The sequence below is a fragment of the Triticum aestivum genome, chromosome 2B (assembly GCF_018294505.1).
Source record: "Triticum aestivum cultivar Chinese Spring chromosome 2B, IWGSC CS RefSeq v2.1, whole genome shotgun sequence".
In the NCBI taxonomy this organism is placed as follows: Eukaryota; Viridiplantae; Streptophyta; class Magnoliopsida; order Poales; family Poaceae; genus Triticum; species Triticum aestivum.
Window position 1 is genome coordinate 716706672 of NC_057798.1, and position 25150 is coordinate 716731821.

Here is a 25150-nt window from a genome sequence, read left to right on the forward strand (position 1 = left end):
TATCCCGTGGATGGTATCACGGAGTCTCAAAGTTGCCACATTATGGCGCGACGGATGACTTTGAAGGTCAAGGCGGCTGTTGGCCAAGTTTATCCTAGTGGACCCAGCACAACTTATCACTGCCAGCCGATTCCAGAAGGATATGCTAAGGTGATGGTGGATGAAATAACAGAGGGATTTGAGGACCTCCCCCTTGACCACCCTACCGGTGAAGGGGAGACTAGGCTGGGTTCTGCTCTGAAGACTCCATGCCTATGGCGGAAGGAGCTCATCAACCTTCCGAACTGGACACCTCCGCCTCCTCCTCCTCCTCCGGCGAGTCAGGGCACTCTGCCTCCTCCACCGCCTCCTCCTCTGGTGAGTGACGATCAGGGCATGCGTGGCGGCACTCCGCCTCCTTCTCCGGCGCGTGGCAGCACTCCGCCTCCTTCTCCGCCTGCGCCGGCGCTCCCGAGCAGCCAGCAGCCTCCTCCTTCTCCGCCTCGCTAGCAAGGGCGGAAGAGACCCGCCGCCGCCCCGGCTGCTCCGGCGCGTCGTACTCCTCCTCCGCCTCGTAAGCAAGCACGAAAGAAGACAGATGCCACAGCCGCTCCGTCTGCTCCGACGTCTAGCAGCACAACCAGAGGCGGGAGGCAATACAAATACGGTCCATCATCTCCCAAGCCTCTAGAGAAGTTACCGTACGAGAGGTCCGAGGAGGAAAACAATACGATTGTGCGGACCCACGTGAAGGACTTCTTTGAAGGGGTGAAAGCAAAGATGCATCCACCTCCGGAGGAGAAGGTAGATCCGGTGAAAGCAAAGCGCACTATCGATGCCTTGAGGAAACCACCAAAGTCTCCGCCGAAAACCAACTATGAGCGCATTACTGAACAGACATATCTCCAAGCCAAGCGGTCGGGAACTACTGTCAGTGATAAAAGGTTAAAAGAACGAGCAAAGGGGAAAAATTGCCCAGCTCGGCGAACAAGCACAACAATTGTGCCCCCCGCTCAATGTGTCTAATGCTCCGGGGATGGTGGCCGGTTATGGCAATCTTGAAGATTACCTGCCTGACGATGCACTTCCTGATTTCATGGAGGTGGACAAACACAGATACGAGTACAGGAAGCCTCTCGTCAAAGATGAAAAATCTCTGACAACAATGATGCGAAGATTCCATAGTTGGTACATGAAAACCTGCAGAAAGTCTGAGGGGACGAACAATTTGTATCTGAACATTAAAGAGGAGCACGACCTCGTTTCAAATGATCTGTTGTGTGTTCCATTTGAGGAGTTCTTCGAGTTCTTCAATCAAAAGGCCCTCGATAAATTAATGGTCTTTTTCTACTGCCTGTAAGTACTATTTCTGTCATTAAGTCTCTATATATAGCTCGGCTCTTTCATTGCATGTATTTATAATTAATTATCCTCAATATATTATGCAGATTGAAGATCGTCGAGTGCAAAAAACAAGAAATTTATGATATTGGGTTCATTAGCACAAATATCATAGATGTATTTCTGGTTGAAAAGCATGTCGAAGAGGCCGAGGACAACTTGCTACGATCGTTGATCAAAAATCAAAACAAAGATACCATACTCTTTCCTTACAACGGCCCGTGAATGTTACTGTCGTGTGCATATTCGGTTTCCCTTATTACTCGAGCGAGGTTATAGTAATGTAATTGATGAGTTATGCATGCGTGCGCAGGTACCACTATATTCTTCTGGAGATTAAGCTTGAGCGTGGACTAGTAACCGTCTTAGACTCGAGACGGAAAGATCCCGAAACCTATGCGGACATCACTGAAATGCTCAGCAAGTAAGTTCAATCGATCATTATCGCACCATATCGGCAACTTTTTGTTCATTTCCTGATATCTCAAGTAATAATAATTATTTTCTTTGTCTTGCAGGGTTTGGAAACAGTTCACCCCACAAGCTTCGGGACTGCCGAAGGAGCTGCGATATATATACCCGAAAGTAAGTACTACTGGCTAGCTAGTTGCGCGCATCTCCCGTTGATTCTGTAGCTATACTTTCATCAATGCCATTTATAATGCTTCATTATCAGTTTGATTGACCTCTATTTCTCGTAAAGTGCTTGTGGCAGGAGGAAGGGAATGATTTCTGTGGATACTACGTGTGCGAGTTCATCCACAACGCGACTTTGAAAAACAAGCGGGGCTACTCTAGAAGACAATATGAAGTGCGTAAGCAATAATATTCACAATTTCATTTTATTACACCATCATTTCTGTTGAGTTTCATTCATATATATGTATTAATTAACCCCCTTCTTCAAATTAGACGTGGCAGATGCGGGATGAACTCCTAGAACCAGATCGCATGAAAGCAATTCAAGAGGAATTGGCGGGATTCTTTCTTGAACACGTCATCAGTAAAGCCGGAGAATACCATGTGGAAATTGATTTCAAATGCTAGGGGTTTGTAATTAAGAGATCTTATACATATTGTACATGTATGTAGCCAGTAGCGTCGGATACATGATACGAAAACTTGTTGTTCGACCAATCTCTCGGAGAAGGAGAGGTCGATCGATCACTTCTCTCGGTATGCATGATGAACTTCTGTACTGAATGGTTCTCTCGATCACTTATGTATATATAGTACGTAGCGTCGACCAAGCACGGACATAAGAGAGGACACTTCTCTCTATTAATTAGCTAGCTAACACAATATATGAAACACCTAAATTAACCCCCCAAAACCCCTAACCCCCCTCCTTTCAAAAAAAAACAAAAACCCCAGCCACTGGAATGCAGACGCGTGGATGCCTTTTGGTCTCGGTTGGAGCCACCAACCGGGACCAAAGGCCCCCTGACTGGGCTCGGCGCACAGGGCCACGTGGAGGCACATTGGTCCCTGTTCGTGTTTGAACCGGGACTAATGGGTGGAGGTATTAGTAACGACCCATTAGTCCCGGTTCATGAACCGGGACTAAAGGCCCTTACGAACCGGGACTAATTGGTGTTTTTCTACTAGTGATACCCAATTGTAGTCATGCAACTGCAAGCATCACCCCTGACTGCAACTGCATGTATTCTAACTTGGTTGCAATTGGGATTGTTTCTTCGGAGGGAACGACAGGGAGAGGGGTCAGCTTCATGTCCAATTCTAGTCATGCAACTGTAAGCATTGCACATGACTGCAACTGCATGTCTTCGAACTTGGTCACAACTGCGTATTGTTTTCTTGGAGGGGGCGGCGAGAAGAGGGGCGCGGCGGTGGTCAGTTGCATGTCCCACACTAGTCATGCAACTGCAAGCGTCACTCCGCGACTGCAATTGCATGTCTTCCAACATGGTTGCAACTGGGCTTTGTTTGTTGAAGAGGGCGGGGGAGGGGGAAGGAGGGGCAATTGCGTGTCCCACACTAGGCATGCTACTTCAAGCGTTGCCCCTGATTCCAACTTCAAGTCTTCCAACATGGTTGCAACCGGGCTTTATTTTGTCGGAGGGGCGGCAGGGAGGGGGGGGGGTCCAGTTGCATGTCCCACACTAGTCATGCAACTGCAAGTGTCGGCCCCTGACTGCAATTGCGTGTCTCTCAACATGGTGCAACTGGGATTTGTTTTGTCATAGGGGGCGGTGGGGAGACGAGGGGAGTTGCATGTCCCACACTAGTCATGCAACTACAAGCGTCGCCCTCCTTCCCCTCGACTACAAACTGCATGTCTTCCAACATGGTTGCAACTGGGTTTTGTTTTGTCGAAGAGGGCGACGAGGAGATGGGGGTAATTGCATGTTCCACACTAGTCATGCAACTGCAAGCGTCGCCCTCGACTGCAATTGCATGTCTTCTAATATGGTTGCAACTGAGCTTTGTTTTGTCAGAGGAGGCGGCGGGTAGAGGGAGGAGGGAAGTCTCATACCACAATCAACATTCAACTACAAGCAATCATCCCAACAACAATTACATGTCTTCCAATAAGGTTGCAATTGGACTTTCCTCTTGTTAGAGGGTGGTGGCGAGGGTGAGTGATTTTTTTTTGTCCGACACTAGGCAAGCAATTGCTAGTGTTTGCCCTCAATTGCAAATGTATGACTCGCATACGAGCACCCGCAACTAATCATGTGTTTCTATCACAGAGCAGTAGGAGAGGAGGGGGAGGGGCCTATTTTGACACCCTTTATTTTGGCTTTTTTTTGTTCAGATACAAAGTACAAGTTATTTTTTCATGCTCATCTAATCAGTTTTTAAGATTGTTTTCTCTAAGGAATCAGAAGTAAAATCAATTGTTTTGTATTTTTTTCTCAATTCTCCGGAATGTGCCCCAGGCTCAATGTCTTCTAGGTCTCCCACGTACTGTTTGAATTCAGAGAAGAACGGAAAGAGAGTGAATAGACGCGAAGGAGGTCGCATCACGGGGGTGCGCACGTCAAAGATGTCCGCGGCTGAAGTCATCGGCGACGAGATGCTCAGCTAGGCCGGCGCGCCTCCAGGCTAGTCCCGCCCTGTGGTCCAGATAAGTGCGGCGATCCTAGGTTTTTTTAGCGATTTTGAGGGGGCGATTTCATGTTTTTGGCGTGAGTTTACTCTTTGATGTCAAATGGAGGAATGATTCACGCGACACTGATGAGGATCAGGAGGGAGATTTTTTGTGGGGGATTGGGGCCAAGTGTGACTCGTTGATGTGTGTAGTGGTGAGCTCTATGTTTCTCTAGTATAGCAATAACTGCTATTTTGGAAGAATCAAACAGGATGTTGGGGTTTGCTAACCTGAGCCGCTAGAGGCAAAGAAATTTGGTGGTTTTGATTGCAGCCTTTTTGTGCAGGTGAGACCGCGTTTGATGTAGATTTTTGAAATCCATCCCAAACCTCATGCATGTAGGCATTGTTTTTTGGATCTAAAGTAATCCATGATGTTTTGTTCAGAATAAGCTCATGGTTTGTGTGTGCGTGCGTGCACGCGCGCTCGTGGGTGTGTGTGTGTGTGTGTGTGTGTGTGTGTTTTGCTGTTCTTACCATGATACCAAGTTTCAAAGTAAAATCTCTGCATGTTCAGTGTCAGACAACCGAGGAATGGGGATAGAGGAACTTTGTATATTCCTGAAGTAGAGTTGAGAACATCTCAGCTAAATACAGTGGGCCTACTGCCATTTTCATGTCATGTATGCTGGTGGTAAAGATGTCAGTTAAGTATTTACATCATGTTTCCGTTATATTTTAACCTACATGTGGATGTATGCTGATGGTTCTATTTTCTTGTTTGCAGCTAAAATGTATTGATAAAAGGAACTAAAACTGTCTGATGTTTTTATGCTAGTGGCTAAAATGTTTGTCCAATTCATATCCTTAATTAGTTTTTCTGCCTTATCTTTTGTTTTTGTCCAGTTCCTTTGTTCACAACACTAATGTCACATCTCGCATATACATTTTGTGTTATGCTCTCGATCTAAGGTTCAGGATATTTCTTCGATTACAGACTGAATTTTAGGATACAAGCTCGGGTTCTAGGGTAGGAGAAAGGGGAATTGGGGGTAGGAGGAAGCCAGCCGCCGCCTGTGTCTTGTTCCAGCCTGCCTCCCTCTCCACGCTCGCAGGTACATATCCCTCTCGATCAGCCAGTGACCCAGCTATGGGCCGGGTACCGCTCACTCCCCTTGCGAGCCCGCGTCGGTCGGCCATGGGCCTCAATCTCCGTCTGGGCCTTGGTCGTAGAAGTAGCAGCGCCTGGTGTAGCTGAAGAAGTAGGAGGGGCCGTAACATTCCCCCTTCCTTGAGACGCAGCTTGACCCCAAGCTGTAGCAGCTGGGAAGTACAGCCGCAACTCCTCTCGGTCCTCCCATGTCGCCAGCGCTGCTGGCTGGTCAGTCCAACGCACCAACACTTGCGGTACGTCTACGCCTGCGCGATGATGAATGCGGCTGTCAAGCACCTCCACCGGTTCCGGCTGCGGTGCCGCTTCGTGTGGTAACTCTTCCAGAGCATTTTCCGATGGTGGCAGTGCACTGCGGAGCTGAGAGACATGAAACACCGGATGCACCGTGCTTGTCTCCGGCAGCTTGAGCTTGTACGCCACATTACCCACCTTTTGGATAACCTGAAAAGGACCAAAGTACTTGAACGAGAGCTTAGTGTTAGCGCGAGTGGCCACTGATCGTTGGAGATAGGGTTGCAGTTTGAGAAACACCCAGTCATCCACTTGGAACACCCGATCAGATCGACGCTTGTCCGCTGATTCCTTCATGTGCTGTCTGGCCCGGAGGAGATGCTGCCGCAGCATAGTCTCCATTTGTGCCCTGTCCTGAAGCCATTCCCCTATATCCGGCGAAGCACAAACTGTAGTATCCAGGATGCCAAAGTGCCGAGGAGCATGGCCATACAGTACCTCAAAAGAAGAAGTCCCCAAAGCTGAATGAGGTGAAGTATTATACCAGAATTCCGCCAACGGTAGCCATGATGACCACTTGGTAGGGCAGGCATGCACGAAGCAGCGGAGGTAAGTCTCAAGGCACTGGTTGACGCGCTCGGACTGACCATCCGTCTGTGGGTGTCTTGCAGTGCTCATACGCAACTCGGTGTGCGTGAGACGAAACAGCCCTCTCCACATTACACTCGTAAAGATTGGGTCACGATCAGACACAATTCCTTCTGGCAAACCGTGCAACTTGTATATGTTGTTGGCAAAGGCCACTGCCACTTGAAACGCAGTGAAGGGATGTGACAAGGCAATGAAGTGCGCATACCGTGAAAATTTGTCGACCACCACTAAGATGCTGTTGTAGCCTGCTGAGCGGGGAAGACCTTCCACAAAGTCCATAGTAATCAGCTCCCACGCTTGCTTAGGCACAGGTAATGGCTCCAACAGCCCCGGGTAACGTACTCGTTCAGGTTTTGCTTGTTTGCATGTCTGACACTGCTCCACAAACAGCCGCACATGGTGCTTGAGACTCGGCCAAGTAAACAGTCTGCGGATCCGCTTGTATGTCACATTGAAGCCGGAGTGGCCTCCAATGGCACTGGAATGTAGTGCTGCGGGCACTTGCTTCTGCAGGGTTACATTGGCTCCCAGCCATACCCTCCCATGCCGGCGAATGACCCCATCCTGCAGGCGAAAGCCCGCATGTCCCTCTGGTGTTGTAGACAATTTCGCTAGCAATTTTTGGGCTGCTGGATCCTGCTCATAGCCTTGCTGTACTGTTTCCAACCATGCGAGAACCGCCACAGTTATGGTAGCGAGGTCTCCTTGTAACGGCCCAGGGCGGCGTGAGAGTGCATCTGCCGCTTTGTTGTCTTCGCCCTTCTTGTACACAATACGGTATCGCAGTCCAAGCAATTTGGCCATCACCTTTTGCTGCCACGGAGTCGCCAAACATTGTCCTCCAGATGCACTAGGCTGCGTTGGTCTGTGTGTATGATGAATTCATCGTGCTGGAGATAAGATCGCCAATGTTCCACAGCCAGCAGGATGGCGAGACCTTCCTTCTCATAAGTGGACAGAGCGCGGTTACGCGGGCCCAACGCCTTGCTTAGGAAGGTGATAGGGTGTCGTTCCTGCTGGAGCACCGCGCCAATACCCAGGTCTGACGCGTCCGTCTCTAGTTCAAACGGCTTGGCAAAATCAGGTAAGGCGAGCACTGGAGCAGAGGTCAAGGCGGTCTTGAGAGCAGCGAATGCGGTTTCCTCGAGATTCGTCCACCTGAAGACTATGTTCTTCTTAAGCAGGTCAGTAAGGGGTCTGCTAATGACGCCAAACTGCCGGACAAACTTTCGGTAGTAGCCTGCTAGGCCAAGGAACCCTCGAACCTCTTTGACCGAGGTTGGCGTCGGCCAATTTTCCACTGCTCGGATGTTCTTCCTGTCAGTCCGGACGCCGTCACCACTGATCTCGTGCCCCAGATACGTGAGACTTGGTCTCGCAAACGAGCACTTGCTCCTGTTAATCTTGAACTGGTGTTGTTTCAGAATCTGAAACACTTGACGAAGGAGCCTGACATGTGTTGGTTCATCTTCACTGTGCACTAGAATGTCATCTATGAATACCAACACGCCCTTGCGTAGCAACAGTGACAAAGCAGTATTCATCTTGCCTTGAAATGTAGCGGGTCCCCCCGTCAGGCCATAGGACATCACTTTGAATTCAAAGTGGCCATGGTGAGTCTTGAAGGCCGTTTTGTGCTCGTCTTCGAGGCGCATCCGGATTTGATGATAGCCCGCGCGCCAGTCAAGACTGGTAAATAACTTACTTCCGGCAAGTTCATCCAACAGTTCATCGATGATTGGAAGGGGGTAACGGTTCTTCACTGTGATTGCATTCAGGTGTCGGTAGTCAACACAAAATCGCTAGGTGAGGTCTTTCTTTTGCACCAACAGCACAGGTGAGGCAAACGGACTCGAGCTCGGCTGGATAATCCCCTGAGCTAGCATCTCTGCTACTTGACGCTCCACTTCATCTTTCTGTGCCGGACTATAACGATAAGGACGAAGGTTCACAGGGCGTGCACCAGGTACCAGAGGAATCGCATGATCACCCTCTCGTTGTGGTGGTACTCCCGTTGGCTCGCCGAACAGATGCTCATATTCGTTAAGCAGTTGCTGCACTGATTGAGGCACCGGCATCTCAGTCGCTTGAACGGTGTCAGTTTGGACAGTACATAGTTGCAGGATGCGTGCCACTCCTGCTCGCTGGAGTAACAAGTTGAGCTCCTCTCCTGAGAGCATCTGGCACTGCGTGACATCTGCCTTAGCCCCTTGCAGCTGCACCTGTTGCCCTCCATACTCAAATTGCATGGTCTTCTCCTGCCAATGCACCTGCATAGGACTGTGACAAGCAAGCCAGTCAATGCCCAAGATGACATTGTAGCTTCCCAATGGCAACACCTTCAGATTGGTCTGGAACTGAACTCCATGCGTGCTCCATTGACAGCTTGGTATCTCTTGATCACTGCGCATCTCGCCCCCATTTGCCACTCGGACCTTGAGCGCACGTTTGGCCGGTTGTAATCCCTTGAGATGCTCCGCGAGCGATGCACACACAAAGCTGTGCGAGCTACCCGAGTCGACCAGCATGATCACCTCACGCCCTTGCACCCAGCCATGAAGACGCATGGTTGTTGGGGATTCTGCCCCTTCGATTGCCTCCTTGGAAATGACACAACAATCTGCTGCCGACTCACTGGTTGCGTTAGGAGTCGCCACATCTTCTTCTTGATCGGTGCGCATCATATCCAGTAATTCCTCCACCACATGCAGTTGTACCGTAGGGCCGCACCGGTGCTCCCGACCCCATCGTTCGCCGCAGGTGAAACAGAGGCCGCGCGCACGGCGATACGCCTTGAGGGTGGCCATCTTGTCGTCTTGGACAGGTGGACGAGTCACTTCAGGGGTGCGCCGCGTCGGCGCGCGACTATCCTGAGCGATTACAGTTGTAGGCGATGAGACTGGTGGCGGTGGTAGTGGCAAGGCCGTCCGCGGCACCGACCGCAGCACATGGGCCGATGAGTACCGACGGTCCTCGCGTTTGTCCTCACGCCGCAATGCGTCCAGCACCTCTTCCTGCAAGCATGCGAGATCGACGGCAGTATCAAGAGTTTTTGGGCGATGCAAAACAACAACAGCTCGAATTTCTTTCTGTAGACCATCAATAAAATGTGTAATGAAATAAGATGGCTCCCAGGACTCGTGGTGTGCTGTGAGATTGTGCATCAGTTGAGTGAATTGCTCGGCATACTCAGTAACAGTGCCTCCCTGACTAAGCCTATTAAACTGCCTCAACAAATTTTGAAACTCTTCTCGACCAAATTGAGCGCACACAGCATCCGCAAATGGCCCCCAATCTCGAAAATGCAAGTGTGCCTTGCTCGACTGTAACCAAGACAGGGCTCCATCGATGAAGTACATCGTGGCACAACTAACCCAAGTATCCGGACTCAATGTGGACACACGAAAATAAGCTTCACACTTAAGCCGCCAAGCTCTAGGCCCATCACCATCGAACAATGGAAAATCAAAACGAGGTGGTGGTGGAAACCGATGATACCCAAAACTTCTGTCTCCCATGAATGAACTCTCTCCGATGTGGAACTGAGAATCGAGCGTACCCGTGACCGGAGGCGCCCTAGGGGTTCGTTCCCCCGGTGACATCCCCCGATGATCTGAAGTCCTGCCGTGGCCAGTAGACCCGTGGCCGTCGCCACCGCGAACCAAAAGGTGGTCGCTGGGTCGGGGAAGGCGCGCGTCCGCAACTTGTGGAAGCAGGGAAGGCAGGTCTGCGGTTGTTGGAAGGAGGGGAGGCAAATCCGCGAGGCGGACCGGCTGCACCGGATCCTTCTCCCGTGCCGGTGCTGGGTCTTGCGCCAGCGCGGGGGCCGGCCGAATCTCCTCGAGTTGCTGCCGCAATTCGCCCACCTCGGCGCGCAGATCGCCCACTGATCGCTCAATTGCCGGTCTCCACCCTTGGAGTTCGAGAACCACCGGGTGGATCTCGCTGATCTGAGCTGACATAGCGCTGATGGCCGCCGTCAGATCCGCCAGAGCTTTGTTGGTTTCCTCCATGGCTGTTGCCTTGCCGTGGCGAGTCTGGATAATGGAGGGAAATCGGCCTGCCAGTGTTTGGTGGTGGGTGGGAAAGCCTGCTGATACCAAATGTTATGCTCTCGATCTAAGGTTCAGGATATTTCTTCGATTACAGACTGAATTTTAGGATACAAGCTCGGGTTCTTGGGTAGGAGAAAGGGGAATTGGGGGTAGGAGGAAGCCAACCGCCGCCTGTGTCTTGTTCCAGCCTGCCTCCCTCTCCACGCTCGCAGGTACATATCCCTCTCGATCAGCCAGTGACCCAGCTATGGGCCGGGTACCGCTCACTCCCCTTGCGAGCCCGCGTCGGTCGGCCATGGGCCTCAATCTCCGTCTGGGCCTTGGTCGTAGAAGTAGCAGCGCCTGGTGTAGCTGAAGAAGTAGGAGGGGCCGTAACATTTTGTGAATAGAGCAATGCATGGGCACTGGCACGGATGACAAAGGAAACGATCATGAAAACAACACAGACAACAGAATGCAGAAGGCAAATAGCAGTGTCTTGAAGATCCAACATTAGAAGAGTGAGGATATCATGTAGAAATCACTGACACAGAAGCATGAGAGTGTTTGCTTTTTGAAGAAGTTGCTACAATGGTTTGTAACCTTTTTTCAATAAATATCCCTAGTTTTTCTGAGTTTTATTAGTTGATACAGGGGGTTAACTAGGTAACACGGGATGTTAACTAGCTGTTTTGCCTTGTCAACATGTCTATGTACTCTTGTTGAAACTAGGAAGAGGAGCATCTGCAAGCTGCTAGTCAAATTTAGTACTGAAAAACATACATATGTTGCTCTGATCAATTCCATGAACAATGGACAGCACAGTTCAGTTTAGCTAGTTCTGAACAGCAACTCCCCTCCTCGTACATCCATAAACTTTTGTGTTTATATTGGCTGGGCCTGGCCTGCAAGTTTTTTGCTCAATCACTTTTTTCGGATGTGTGTACAAACAAATCATAACAAGCCCAATCACAAACAAAGAAAGTAAGCAGCCCAGCCCAAAGTATCAAACAAATAAACTGAAAAACGAAAATAAGCCCAGTTTCAAGCCGGATACAACCCAGCGTACAAGAGCTACTAAACAGGCCTAATCTACTTATGATGACATCAGCCGACTGGGACTCCGCGAAGTCTCAGTCAACTGAGACCTAGACATACCCGTTCTTAAATGTAAGACGTTTTTGCAGTTCATTGGAACATAGGTAGTAGCTATTTTCATAGTGTATTAAGTCCTGCCTTGTTCCAACTCTAATTTGCTCTGGATTAAAAGCTGCAGCGAGCCATTTCCAGGACAACCGTAGAACTCAGCAGCTGGGTCTAGGTGATGAACTGATGATCCCGAGATCTGCCTTACCATAGCCCATTTGGCCATTTCGGGAGGCAACAATACTATTCCTAGTTTCCTACCTATCAAAGATATGAATGGCACAACGTCTTTCATTAGTATCGAAAGCCAACACATGTTTCCTCTTGATTATGTCGCTGAGAGCCTGAGACATGTAGCCACCAAAAACTGCTCAAATTCTCAGTTAAAAATAACAGCTCAAATTCTCATTTGTAATTCAAACTGTGAGAAGAGATCGCGCGTACATTTTAATGTCAGCATTTCCTTACCATTTGCGTTTTTTTGAACCATGGACAAAGAGAACATCAAGTAAAGGATAAAACAGAGAAAGCTACACTTTCTTTAAAGGTGGTGGCACAGATCTTCGGATGCGCTGCTAGCCACCAACAGACAAAGGCAGTTCTGAATTCTGATTTCAAATCTTTGATCAGAGCCTGTTACTCAGAGATCAATTATTGTGGACCTAGCGAGATCCGCCTGACCTGTCACAAACCTTGTTCGGTTATATATTCCGGGTCTGTTGGGCTGAGCGATCTGTGAGGTCTTGGTGGTTAGCATCGCGGCAATGTCAGACATGGCCGGCCTGTCATCGGGTGATTCCTGGATGCAGAGAAGCCCAATCTGAATGCACCTCTTGAGTTCAGAGCCTGTTTCGGATTCAGGCCGCGAGAGGGGAGGGAGATTCACCGTCGAATCAAGAAGAGCCATTTTCCTGTCCTGCTCCCACAATCCCCATGCCTGCAAAACAAAAGAGAATCGCTAACATAATTTTCATGAGATACGGCCAAGACTGTAGACAATTGAGACGATGCAGCTTCTACTTACATGTGAAAGGAGCCTCTGCGTCTCGCCGTTCCTTTGTCCACTAAGGATTTCCAGCAGCACGACTCCAAAGCTATAGACGTCGCACTTGAGCGTCATCTCCGCCCGCAATGACTCTGGGGATGCGTATCCACTGTTTTTTTGCAACACAGACATCACACACCAATAAAATCATCTGAGCCCACTCACATTTGCAAACGAAATGAAAAATCATGCAAATATGAACGGAGAGTAGAGTAGAGTGGCTTACGGTGAGTTGACGATGGTGAGGCTAGAATCCGCCTGCTCGGCGACAAACAGCTTCGCGGTGCCGAAGTCCGCAACCTTGGCCCGCCAATTGTCGTCTAGCAGCACGTTTTGAAGCTTCAAATCTCTGTGGACGACGCTCTCGCCCGATCCCTCGTGCATGTACGCCACGCCTTGCGCAATGCCGTGGATGATGTCCAGCCTCTGCCTCCAGCTCAGCGTAGCACGGAGGCTGGGTTCACCTGCAACGCGCAAACATTTTTTTGCTGTTGGCAAACCAAACACAAAGACGGACAGAGGAGAACCTAATGATCTATTCTGAATTTCTGATCCAAATTCTGATAATAGGCAAGACAAGTTGTAAAAGTATACCACCCGAAATAAAATACACAAGTATATGTACCAAATATGTAGAGATCCAGGCTCTTGTTGGGCATGTAGACATAGACGAGTATCCTCTCTTCGCCTTCGTCGCAGTAAGCAAGCAGGCGAACAAGGTTGCCATGCCGGAGCCTGGCCATCACCTCCACTTCTCTTGTGAAATCGCATTTACCTTTCCTCGTGAGAGCAGACTGCCTAAGCCTCTTCACCGCAATCGTTCTCCCGTCAGGTAATTGACCCTAGTGATTGTACAATTATTAAGCTATATGTTAGTTAGCCTATAATCTCTTAAGTAAAAGCTTCTTAATTAAACTGCTGCAGTGTAGACCTGAAGTTGATCAAACAAGCAAATCAGATACAAAGCATTTGGGATCAAATGGATGCGCGCGCACCTTATACACTATGCCAAACCCTCCTTGACCAATCACATGGGTCTCAGAAAAATTCAATGTAGCCTGCTTCAGAGTGTGCAGATCAACTGAGGGAACTGTCATAGCTGAACTTTGAGGAATGCAGTCTGCAATATGAGCCAAGTCAGCTCGATTAACATAAGTGCAGTAGGAAAAACAAATAGGTTAAAAACTATGGCAGAGTACCGTTTAGTCGTTTATGTGAGATCTTGTGCTTCCTTCTCCAGCAAATGATGACGAACAACAACACAAGTATTATACCAATAACGGAAGCTACTGGCGCAAGAACAGTCACGATAGCAAACTTCGAGCTCTTTGGCGTAGCTATTACATAAGAAAATCATGTCAGGTACGGAGCCTCAAGTTAATTTCAAAATTCAGATACTTTCAGTATGATTTTGCAGTCAGACCAATCCTTATAAAATCTATCTAATTGGGCCAGTATACTAATGTACTGAAAAACGAGGTACAAAAATTGTAATGACTGCCATTTGTTTCGTACCTAGTTCAGACTCGGCCAGCCTGAGGTACAGATCCTGCCCTCGGTCGACATAGCGAAGATCAACCACGTCACCTGTCCAAATGATGCAGCCACTGCCACCACCACCACCACCTTCTCGGATCTCGGCAGACGCGTAGGCCAAGCACGAGCAGTTGGTGGAGCACCTAGCCCTGCACTCCTCCGTTGAGATGCTCGTGTCCACCGACGCGTTCTGCGTGTCTGGTAGCTTCACGCCACGCACCAGCACGAAGTCATCCGTCGCTGTCCCATTGCCGCTGCAGTTCAGCGGCACGTTCCGCCTGCACCCGCCCGAGGTTTCCCTCATGTACCACGCCGGTGGTGACACTGGGCTGAACCCATGCAGGCAGCCGCAGAACGCCGACGCCGCCGCGCTGGCGTCGCACAGACCGAATGCCCCGCACTTTCCGTAGGCATCGCACACGTCCCTTGGCCCCTGGAAGAAGGTCTTCCACGCCAGGCTGCTCGCGTCCCACACCAGCCGCCTGACCACGCCGGCATCCGTCACCTCCACACGGGTCAGGGGCGCGCCTGGCCTGGCGGTGTACCCGTACGTGATCTCTGACTTGCTGGCCGTCACGTACAGCGGGAAATCATGCGCGTACGTCGAGGCCTCCGGGACGCCGTTAAACCATCGCCCATTCCATGGCCCCGTGCGATACGCCTTGGCGTCCCGTTGCCACAGGACGACCTCCGGCAGCCGGGTCGCATACTCCAGCATGCGGCGGTAGCCCCCCGGAGACGGATCGTCTGGCGACCGCCACGACGTAAGGTACCACTCATCGCCAGTCCATAGGTTCTTGCCCATCTTCATACCGGGCAGCAAGGTGTTCGACGGGTGGTCGAACGACTGCCACAGTATGGTTTTGCTTCTCTCGTCGTGTACAACCAGGTTGCCGGACTCCAGAAGCTGCACCTCCACTGATGAGGTGTTGGGGGAATTGGATGACCATGCCACCTCACCGGAGCCGTCGAGCAGGAGAAGGTCCCCCGTGTCGCTGGCCACCAACAGCACGCCGGAGGTGTCCTTGAGAGGGTGGTCACGGTTGGCCACCCAGCAAACGGCGTCACTGGACACCGAGAACCATATCCCGAGGTACCTCTTGGCCGACGCCCCAGGAGAGAAGAATCCCAGTGTAAACGTGCCACCAGCCGAGACGAGTGTCTCGCCGTCAGTGACATTCTGGCCTTTGCCGAATGTGTCAGTAGCACCGGCGGTGATGGCTACAGGGGAGAGGAGTATGAACAAGAGGAGGAGGATTGACGAGTGCAGTTTACTGCCATCATTAGGGACCTTGCTCCTCCTCCTGAGCAAAATATTATGGCTAAATTGGCTACAGGGGAATGCACTAACAGCTAAGCTAGGCCACCGTACTTATCGAGGGGCGATCTGATACATGAATTCTTAACTAACAACGCTAAGACTCTGACTGACAGCTAAGCTAGCCAGGTCAGAGTTTGAATTTGTCCACTTATCCTCGATTGGAGGGAACGAACTAGATGTGGTATTTTTACACATATATAGAAGTTGCAAGTGTGCAACTGCGGATGCAATATATATCTGTCCATGTAGCTTACCCCTTGCAGGCTAAGGAACATTCACGTTCTAGTGGAGCAGTATTTTCTGCATTCAGATCTACTCCCTCCGTTCCTAAATATAAGTCTTTGTAGAGATTCCACTAGAGACTACATACGGAGCAAAATGAGTGAATCTACACTCTAAAATGCGTCTATATACATCCGTATGTGGCTCATAGTGAAATCTCTACAAAGACTTATATTTAGGAACGGAGGGAGTAGTTAGCTGTACGCTGCATTCCTCTGTGACTGTTCAGATAAAATACTGCAGGTCCATGATTACGGTACCGTCAATCAGTGAGAAAGTCAACATGTCAGCTAGATGTAAGAAAATTTGACTTTTCTTATCGACAGACGTTACTGGATAATCTAGCTTCTCATCAACAAGAAACTACTGAATGAGGAAAAACTAAGACTGGGTATTACAATGGACTATTATATAACTACTAGAGATTTAGAGCTTTAGTCACCAAGGTCCTTGGTTATTACTACAAGCGAAACATTCGATGGTAATCATATATATTGTCACATTATTGTGGTTAATATCCAGTCACTAAAGCTATTTAGCAAGCAACATTGTGATCATTGGTGGCTAAAGTTCCCATGAACAATTACCAATACTTACTTGGTAATAGTAAGTCACTGAGCAAACCAAATCGCAGACGCCAAGAATCCAGAAATTAAAAAACAATTACCTCTTGGGCACTTTGGCAAACACCTTGTGGGCGTCTACCTCCTCGCCGGACGATTTGGCGACCGAAGGTCGGGGAGGGACAACGGCGCGCGAGGAAGGGGAAGTAGGGCAGGCGACTGCGCGGAGCCCCTACCCTGCTCCAGCCGGCGACGGGAGCTCAGGGCGGGTGACGAGACGCCGCAGGAGATGGAGGAGGTGCCCGTGGCGGATGGTCGCTGTCGACCGACGGCCTCATCAGCAATAGAGGAGAGGCGGCGGAGCGAGCTAAGGCACTTGGAGACGGGAGATCTCACGGCGCGGCCATGGCGGCGAATGAGTGCCCCCGGCAGCGTCTTGGCGGCCGCGCCGTCGGGTGCTCGCCGGCGGCGGGATGTAAATGTCCTTGGCGGAGAAAAGAAACTCCAAAAAAGTACTCCCGTAAAAAGTTCATTTTTTACTTTCCTAATCCCTGACCAAGATGATGCAAACAACTCACAAATTCGAGTTTTTTTTTCTTGCAAGGGACAGGCAAATTCAAGTGTCGGACACGTAAAACAAATTTCAAGTTTTTGAGAAATGAAAAAACCTTGTTCTAAAAGAATCTAAGTGAGGCACCTCAAACACCCCTATATGCCCGGACGGACGGCCTGATCCGTGACCAGTCACAAAAAATTAACCCAGACGGGCGTCTCAAACGCCTGGGCTGACCGGCACCCCTCATATCCAGCCCAAATGTAGGGCAGATATGGGTGCGTCCGCCACGCCGGGTTGACGGCCGGGTTCCACACGAAAACACTCCAAAATTCGGCGGCCCGAAGCTCGTGGAGCCGCTCCGTCGGGCCGCGTGGTGCCCTAGGACGACTATTTAAGACAACCGCCGACATCGAAACCTACTCATTCACATTTCCCCCCTCCCATCTGCTGTCGCCACCACTTTCCACTCGTTGTTCGCCACCAGTAGTAGCCATGCCCTCGTTCCGCCAGGTAAGGAACTACCCGTATGTAATGTCGGAGCGCCGACTGCAGCTCCTTGAACAGATCGGGGAAAGGTGCGAAGCCCGGATCACCGCGGGGCTACCTTCAGACGCGGTGGATCCGGAGAGGACTTGGAGGAGGAGGACGGGGAGGACGCGGAGCAGCGGAAGGAGGAGGAGCAAGAAGCGGACGTGGGGGCGCTAGGGATGCAGATCTGCAGGCGGAGCAGCAGGCGATCCAAGATTTCCTCTGGTTGTAATCGACAATGGAGGCCAAGTGCCGCCATCTATAGGAGGCAGAGGCGAAGCACGCCGCAAACGTTGAGGAGATGCTCGCATTTATGGATGAGGAGGAAGAAGAGGAACCGGAGCCCTCCTATGCGCCCATCTACCCGGCGCGCGGAACGGGCGCCATGGACATCTCCGACGACGAAGTTTAGATTATACTAGCGTTGTGTTGTGTACGTACTACATAGGAAATCTTTTGCATAGTTTATATGTATCTAGGGGATGAAATATGAGGTGCTCGGATGCATAGCACCAAATATGAGGTGTGATTGGTCAGTGCCCGCGGATGCTTGAGAGGTCGAATTTGCCAAGCCCGATTATAGATTGTCTAAAAGCCGTAAATTAGGTGAGTATACTACATACAGCTAACTTGTACTTCCTCCAACCGTATCTATTCAAATATAGGACAAGTAATCGGGCACGAAAGGTAATATGAGATAGATAAAGTGTAAAAGTCAATTCTTATGTAAAACTCAAAACTAAGGATAGAAGGTATCTTAATAACTACCTCACAAATTTGACAGCAGTGTAGAATTTCTTTTTAAAATCAAAAATAGCATTTATAGTGAATTAAATCTAGAAGAATATGTAGAATAATCTTTTTTGGAAGTAAAACAAATTCTCTTTCATTCCATCATGCAACACATGCTACGAGTGAGTATTGTCAACCTAGCATGCCTAAGACTATCAACATGCATGGGTTCAGCTATATAGAAAAGGAAGTCAATATGAGTAGGACAAAAACAAGTTGATGTTCTAATTGAGCGTAGCTCAGATGGTTAGATTTCTTGTGGTGGAACCAACCCACCAGGGTTTAAGTCATAGACTTGACATTGGTGGTCGCATTTTTCTAGATTTATTTCAGACATTCCGGCGACGCGCGTTCAGTGAGAGGAGACGTTCCCGTTGACTACGAAAGTGTCGGCGGCGACTTCATGAATCTCAAAATGATGTGTCGGCTGAGTCTTCCAGAGGTGCTCATCGTATTAGAGTGTGCTTCATTCATAGGGATGAGTGTATGTGCACATGTATGAGCGTCTGCATCTGTACCGTGTTAAAAAAACAAGCTGGGGTATGCTTGAATTTGTGGCCATTGATTCATGAACTAAATAGTAACGAAATCCAATGATATTAGTAACGACTGTACAACAATGGTGATAGTAGTAACGACTGTCTAACATGAACCGGGACTAAAGGCCCTTACGAACCGGGACAAATGCCCCCTTTTTAACTAGTGTACAACAATGGTGATTGGAACAATATGACATATCACATATTAAATATGAAGTAAGCACTTTTAGTAGCAAAACAACTGGGGTACCATTAGAGAGAACGATCTATGGTGATAGTCAGATAGATGATTCACATAAAATAATTTGACAAAAATGTGAACAAGAGATAATGTTTAAAAAAATGTCGCACAGACAAATCATGTCACATTTTAGTTGACCTAAAAAGATATAGATCAATTCAATAGCATAGACACACAAAAAATTATGATGATTGTGGACAAATGAGAAAGATAATGTTTTGACAAGTTTACATATACTAACAAATGTAATGGCTTTCCCTACAAAAATAAAATAAAATAAATGTAATGGCTTAGATCAATGGTCACGCAACACAGACAATAAGGCTAAGGTGAGTTAGCAAGGAAGCAATTCGAGGCATGATATCATATAAATCAAGAGATGACTAGAGGATTGTAAAATTATCAGTAACTTGGGTAGACAAGAGAGTGAACCTATAGGAGCCAATATGAGGAAGAGAGACACAAATTATAAGTGACTAAGATGGACACTTGGGAACCTAGAGTGAAAGAGGAAAGATCATGGCTTATTCAATCTAGAAACAAACAAAACATTATTAGATATAGTATGCAAATGCATAGATAACACTGTTAGTTTTCATAACTTGTGCAACATTTGCAATACATCTCCTGCATTTTCCATCTTCCCTTCTTTTTTTCTCTCTCAATCTAATTAGTCGTGTGCTATGTGTCAGCCCACTTTCTCCTTCACATGCACCTCTCATGCGAATGCACGAAGCCAGCGCATGCTTGCGTGCAACACCCTCCTGGAGCTTATCCCCCCTGACCTAAAAGGACTCCCAACACCACGCCCCACTCAGAGTGGCCCTGGTCAGCGCTTGCAGCAACGTTGCGGTGGTACTAGCAACAATGTAGTAGTTGTTGCAAAAGCACACCACCGCCATCATTCGCAAAAAAGAAAACATCCAGCCATCGCAACACTGATGACCCCCTACAGCATCATCACGACCATTGGGGTACGAGGACTTCATCTTGCATTTTCTTGGAGGAAGGCATGCCACAGAGTGGAGCAACAAAATTTGGGGAGGAGGCTCATGCGGTGAGGCTGCTGCAAGGGGAGGTAGATGCCCTCACCGAGAAGGTTGGGCAGCGGCAAAAAAGGAGAGGAATCGGAGGAGAGAGGCATTGCGTTGTGAGAAACATGTGGCTGCACTCATTCATGGAAGATATAAGCGGCGAGAATGGGGAAGCGGTGGGTAGATCCCACAAGGGCACGTGTCGAGCGTTGGGTGCCACAGATTTCTTCCACAAACTAGTCAGTGTAATTTAAGACCTTTTCATCTAATTATTCTTTTTAAAATACCCATCTAACAATTCCTAAAATGACATACAAGAAACATATGATGCCACAAATAAATACTGTAGCCCACAAGGATGCACATGATGACGTCCAGGTCCCTGTCTCGTAACTAACTGTAACCAACCAATCGTAATTATAGGTACTAGCTAGTCATCCAATCCTGGTGCTCGCATTTATTTCTGGATTTATTTCAGGATTTCTGGCGATGCGCATTCAGTGGAAGGAGACGTTCCCGTCGACGACGAGGCGCCTACGGTGACTTCGTAAATCTCAAGATGATATGCCGGCTCAGTCTTTCGAAGGTGCTCATAGGGATAGGGTGTGTGTGTGCACGTTCATAGGGATGAGTGTATGTGCGTGTATATGAGCGCTTGTGTTTGTAGTAATGTTAAAAAAAAGCTAGCCATCCAATCAATGCATTCTAATTTGGCAAGGTATAATGTCATGGTAAAAAATGGAGTAAATTAATAGCTGATCGGTATTAATTATATAGTACATAGGTATTGAGCCACTACCCCGTCTGGTTTATTAGTTCCCTCGTATTTAGGGCCGTATTTTGACCGTGACTTTAACTAATAAAATATAAGTTATACATAAAAAATATATTATCAAAAACTATGTTCAAATACGTATTCAATAATATAATTTTTGTTTACATGCATTGACATTTTGTTAGTTAAATCTATGATCAAATTTGACACAAAATACCAAGGGACCAATAAATCAGGACGGAGGTGGTGAGCTAGTCATGCATATCCAACTAGCCACATAATCACAATGTAATTTGGCACAGTGAAATCTAGAATCTCATGGCCAAAATTGGTACCATATTAATGAATCATTAGTAATTTTTGGCTAAGAATGCTTGGTGACGCGTATACCCAAGGCTTTAGTTTAGTAGCGTTCATGCATAGTACACACCTTTGTCCAAGAAAAAACATAATACACACTGCCTGCAAAACGCCTCGCTGCTGCCTACAAATAAGAGAGGTGTGCTTCGCTTTGCTTACGCTTACCTTGCCATACAAACTTGAGGACTTTGTGTTTAGAGAGGAGTTGTGGCCGTCAAACATCATGGCCAGGACAGCGACGGTGTGGGTGTGGGTGCTGGTCATAGTGGTTGTGGTGGCGGGTGCAATGGCGGCAAAGCCACGACACCCGGAGAAGCTTACTCCTTGCAGGACGGCGAACAAATACGGTACTGCGCCCTCGGCGTTGTGTTGCTTTAACCTCTGGGCGCAGAAACAGTTCCTTTGCCTGTACTTGGCTAATCCGAGGTACCAGCGCTACTTCGCGGGCAGCTTCGCCCGCAACACCGTCGTCTCCTGCGGCATCCCCCTTCCACAGTTTTGTATGCAATAATTGCACAATACTATGTGTCACTGTACCTCTTTTTTAGAATAAATGGAAATTGCTACTCGGGAACATACCCCTTGTTTGCTTTTTAGTTTGTTGTCTTTTAAATACACAGATTTATATCTAGATCCATGGAACACCCAATTTAGAAAAAGCCAAAACATCTTATATTTGTGAACGGAAGTAGTGGTATAGTTTTGTTCATCTAATTCGTGGTTTGTGGGGACACTTTGTCTTTGTGTTGACAAGGATTTGGTAGTCACGGGGCCTTCTGCCCCTCAAGCAAACGCGCCATCGTCTGCAGTCCGTGGCGCCGTGCGTTCAGCGCTCCTGGCGCGCAGCTCAACCGCCAACCCCTTCACCATGAACATGGGTGGCACGTTTTTGTGGGCATCAACTCGTGACATCTGTGGCTGTGCTACTCGTGTGTTCTCGCCGAAACGGGTCAAGCGGTAAAGGTTCTTCCCGGAAAGAAATTGTCCAGAGCAACGTGCGATCGGGCTTAGATGGTGAGCATGGCATGTGTACGTACTTACCGGACGCAGAGGGATGGCAACGGCTCCTGTACGGCGTGGCGACCCGGGAGGCGATTCCGAGGGCGTGGATGTGGCAGCCCTCGGCGTGGCGGCGAGTGGCTGGACGGCGGTGTGCCCAGGTGAGGGGCTGGCGCAGCGGCGCCCGGCGGCGGGTGCGCGGCCTCCGGCTCCTTCTTCCTCGGGCAGCAGGTTCTGGGCGCTGTTGGGGGCCGATCCCGACGACGACGAAGACGAGGAAGACCAGGTAAGTAGTCAGGTAAGTGATGGGGGTTCGCCGATGCCTCGTGTGGAGTGCTCGGTGGGTGACTTTGTCGCCCGGGTGGAGGAGCTTGGGGGCTCCTTCAAGGCCGGCCGCCGCCGTGCTTTCGCACCTGGTGGCCATGGCAGGCGTCGCCAGGCGGTGCAGATCTGGTGGCCGCCCAGGGGGGTGGACGCGGGCCCGGAGGGGCGTGCCTGTGCACTTCCGATGGAGGGCCGGTGTGGCATGGTGATGTCGTCGTGGCCTTCGGTCTCGACGTGCTCGTCGTCGCCGTCAGGGGACGGTGGCGACGATGGCGGCGGCGTCGCCCCCGCCAGGGAGCGGAGTCCCCAACCTAGGGTTGCGGTGGATGGACCGGTTTCTGGGCTGGGCGTGCTGGACTAGCCCAGTCTGCCCTCGCTTGGGCCAGGGGGCCCAGTCGGCGGTCTGTCCATTTTCCCGTCAGCTAGGGAGTCGGGGTGGCGCTGGTGAGTGGGCCGTGCTCCCCTGGGCCGCAGGCCAAGTTCCCTCCCGTGGCTGAGCCCAGGCCCAGTGCGGGGTCAGACGCGCAGCGGCCGCCTCCCATATATAAGTGGCTGTGGCTGCCGCGGGGTGCCCTAGATCTCACACTAGGGTTTCCCGCATCCCACTCGCAGGTGCGGCACTTCGGGCATCTCGCTCGGCGTCTGATCCGCTCCGCTCCTCCTCCTCCCCTCGAGAACTCATTCGCGGTGGTGGTCCGGATGGGATCCCGACGCGTTGAGAAGCCGCCCATGTCCCCTCCGATTCCGGCGGCTGAGTGCCAGCGGGAGCTGGATCTGCGGGCGCAGGCGCTCTCCAAGAGGCCAGCGGGCCAGCGGAGGACGGGGGATGGGGGCCGCCGCCTCCCTGGTGGCTGGCTGAGCAAGAGTGGAAGCAGCAGGAGGAGCGCGAGCGCAAGAGGAAGAAGGAGGAGTACATGCGGCGGCGGCTGGAGCAGAAGAAAGAGCTCAAGCGGAAGGAATCCCTCCTCCCTGCCGGCGGCGAACGGATCGGGGATCCCTTCGCCAAGAAGTAGAAGCAGAAGGGGGGGAGCTTGTCGGAGCCCAAGCGGCCGTCGCTAGCCCTGGCGGTGGGGCCGTCAGCCTCCAAGGGCTCGGCGGAGGCCCCTATCCCCGTGGAGGAGGTGGACGGGCCCGAATGCTTCAAGTGTGGCCGGGGGCCATTACCAAAATGTGTGCGCTTTCAAGCCTCTCTGCGTCGTTTGCCATGAGGAAGGACACGCATCGGCCCACTGTCCGTCGCGGGTGCGGCCCTTGATGCTGCAGATCATGGGCAACGCCATCCCCGGCGAGGGCTTCTTCTGCCTTCCGTTTGTGGAATTGGAGGGCGAGGAGGTGCGCGCTCAGTTGGTGGCGGACGCAGCCATCATCACCGCGGCGCCTGGTCTGCTTTCTATGCCCATTCTGGAGGCGGAGCTTCCATACCTTTTTGAGGGGGAGTGGGACTGGCAGGTGATGGCGATCGGCGACAACATGTTCTCGGTCGTCTTCCCCAACAAGGCCATGTTGCGGATGGCGACCCGCAACGGCAAGCTCTTCCTCTCCCTCAACAATATCATGGCAGAGATCAAGGAAGCGCTTCCGAAGGAGCCCAAGGCCGAGATGATGTCCGATGAGTGGGTCAAGCTTTGGGGCGTGCTTTCCAAGCATCGTCGTGTGGACCGTCTCATGGCCAGGACCGTCATGATCGGCCGGCCCATGGAGGTGGATTTGGTGTCGCTGGCGGGGCTTTGGCCAGTGCGGATGCGCTTCGCTTGCCGTGCTCCGTTCAAGATCCGTGGCTATGTGTAGTTGTGGTTCAACAGTGAGGGTTACACCATCAAGATGGAGGCTGAGCAGGCTTCTCCGCAGGGCACAACGCCTCCGCCTCCTCCACCAGCTAGTTTGGGCAAGGGGCCGGACGACAAGGACAAGGACCACGACATGAGCATGGGGGATGACTCGATCGACACAGCCTTGTGGGACAAGCTGGGCCTCAAGGACAAGGATCCGGAGGTCGTTGCCCCTGCGGGAGGGGGTGTGACTGACATGGGCGAGCGGCAGGTCGGAGTTGGCAGCAATGAGACGACGTTCAACCAGTACGGCTCCAACATGTTGCTTGGCCTGGAGGGTGACAAGGGCTTCTCGGCCTCCTTCGACTCGGGGGGACGCTCGATGCTCCTTTCCCCGGCGGGGATGGATGTGGGAGGAGTGCCCGCGCTCGGGGTGCGCTCTCCTCCTCCCCAGGCTGCGGTGGTCAATGCTGGTGGAGCCAGGCGGGCTCCCAAGAAGACGGCGGGCCGCAAGACCCCCACGGTGGCGCCAGCGATCCCCCCGTGGGTCGGTGCGGGCGCTCCGGCCTCGCTTTGGCCGATGATGATCGCGCTGGCCTCTCCTGCTGGGAAGGCGGGCGGGTCGACGACGCCCGCCCCTCCTTCCTCCTCCGATGCGCTTCGGGAAGCGGTGTCCAAGACGACGCCCATCTCCACGGCCAAGCGCTCCAAGGCGGTGGCGGTGACTTCTCCTTCCCTGGAGCGGGTCAGCTCGTGCGCGAAAGGTGCCAAGGGCAATCTTCCTTCGCTTCAGCGCGCCCAACTCCTCTTGGAGCA

The 25150-nt window shown here is 50.7% G+C and overlaps 1 protein-coding gene and 1 pseudogene across 1 annotated transcript; both read right to left on the reverse strand.

Annotated features, from left to right (window-relative positions):
- Positions 1 to 5402: 5402 nt before the first annotated feature.
- Positions 5403 to 10282, reverse strand: LOC123046920 (uncharacterized). The gene is made up of 2 exons (XM_044470357.1): positions 10050 to 10282; positions 5403 to 9504 (listed from the first exon to the last, which is right to left on the reverse strand). Exon 2 carries the CDS (start codon positions 9295 to 9297, stop codon positions 8293 to 8295), a length of 1005 nt encoding a protein of 334 aa, XP_044326292.1. The 5' UTR covers positions 9298 to 9504; positions 10050 to 10282; the 3' UTR covers positions 5403 to 8292.
- Positions 10283 to 12060: 1778 nt separating this feature from the next.
- On the reverse strand, positions 12061 to 16955 carry LOC123046921 (receptor-like serine/threonine-protein kinase SD1-8; annotated as a pseudogene).
- Positions 16956 to 25150: the final 8195 nt, after the last annotated feature.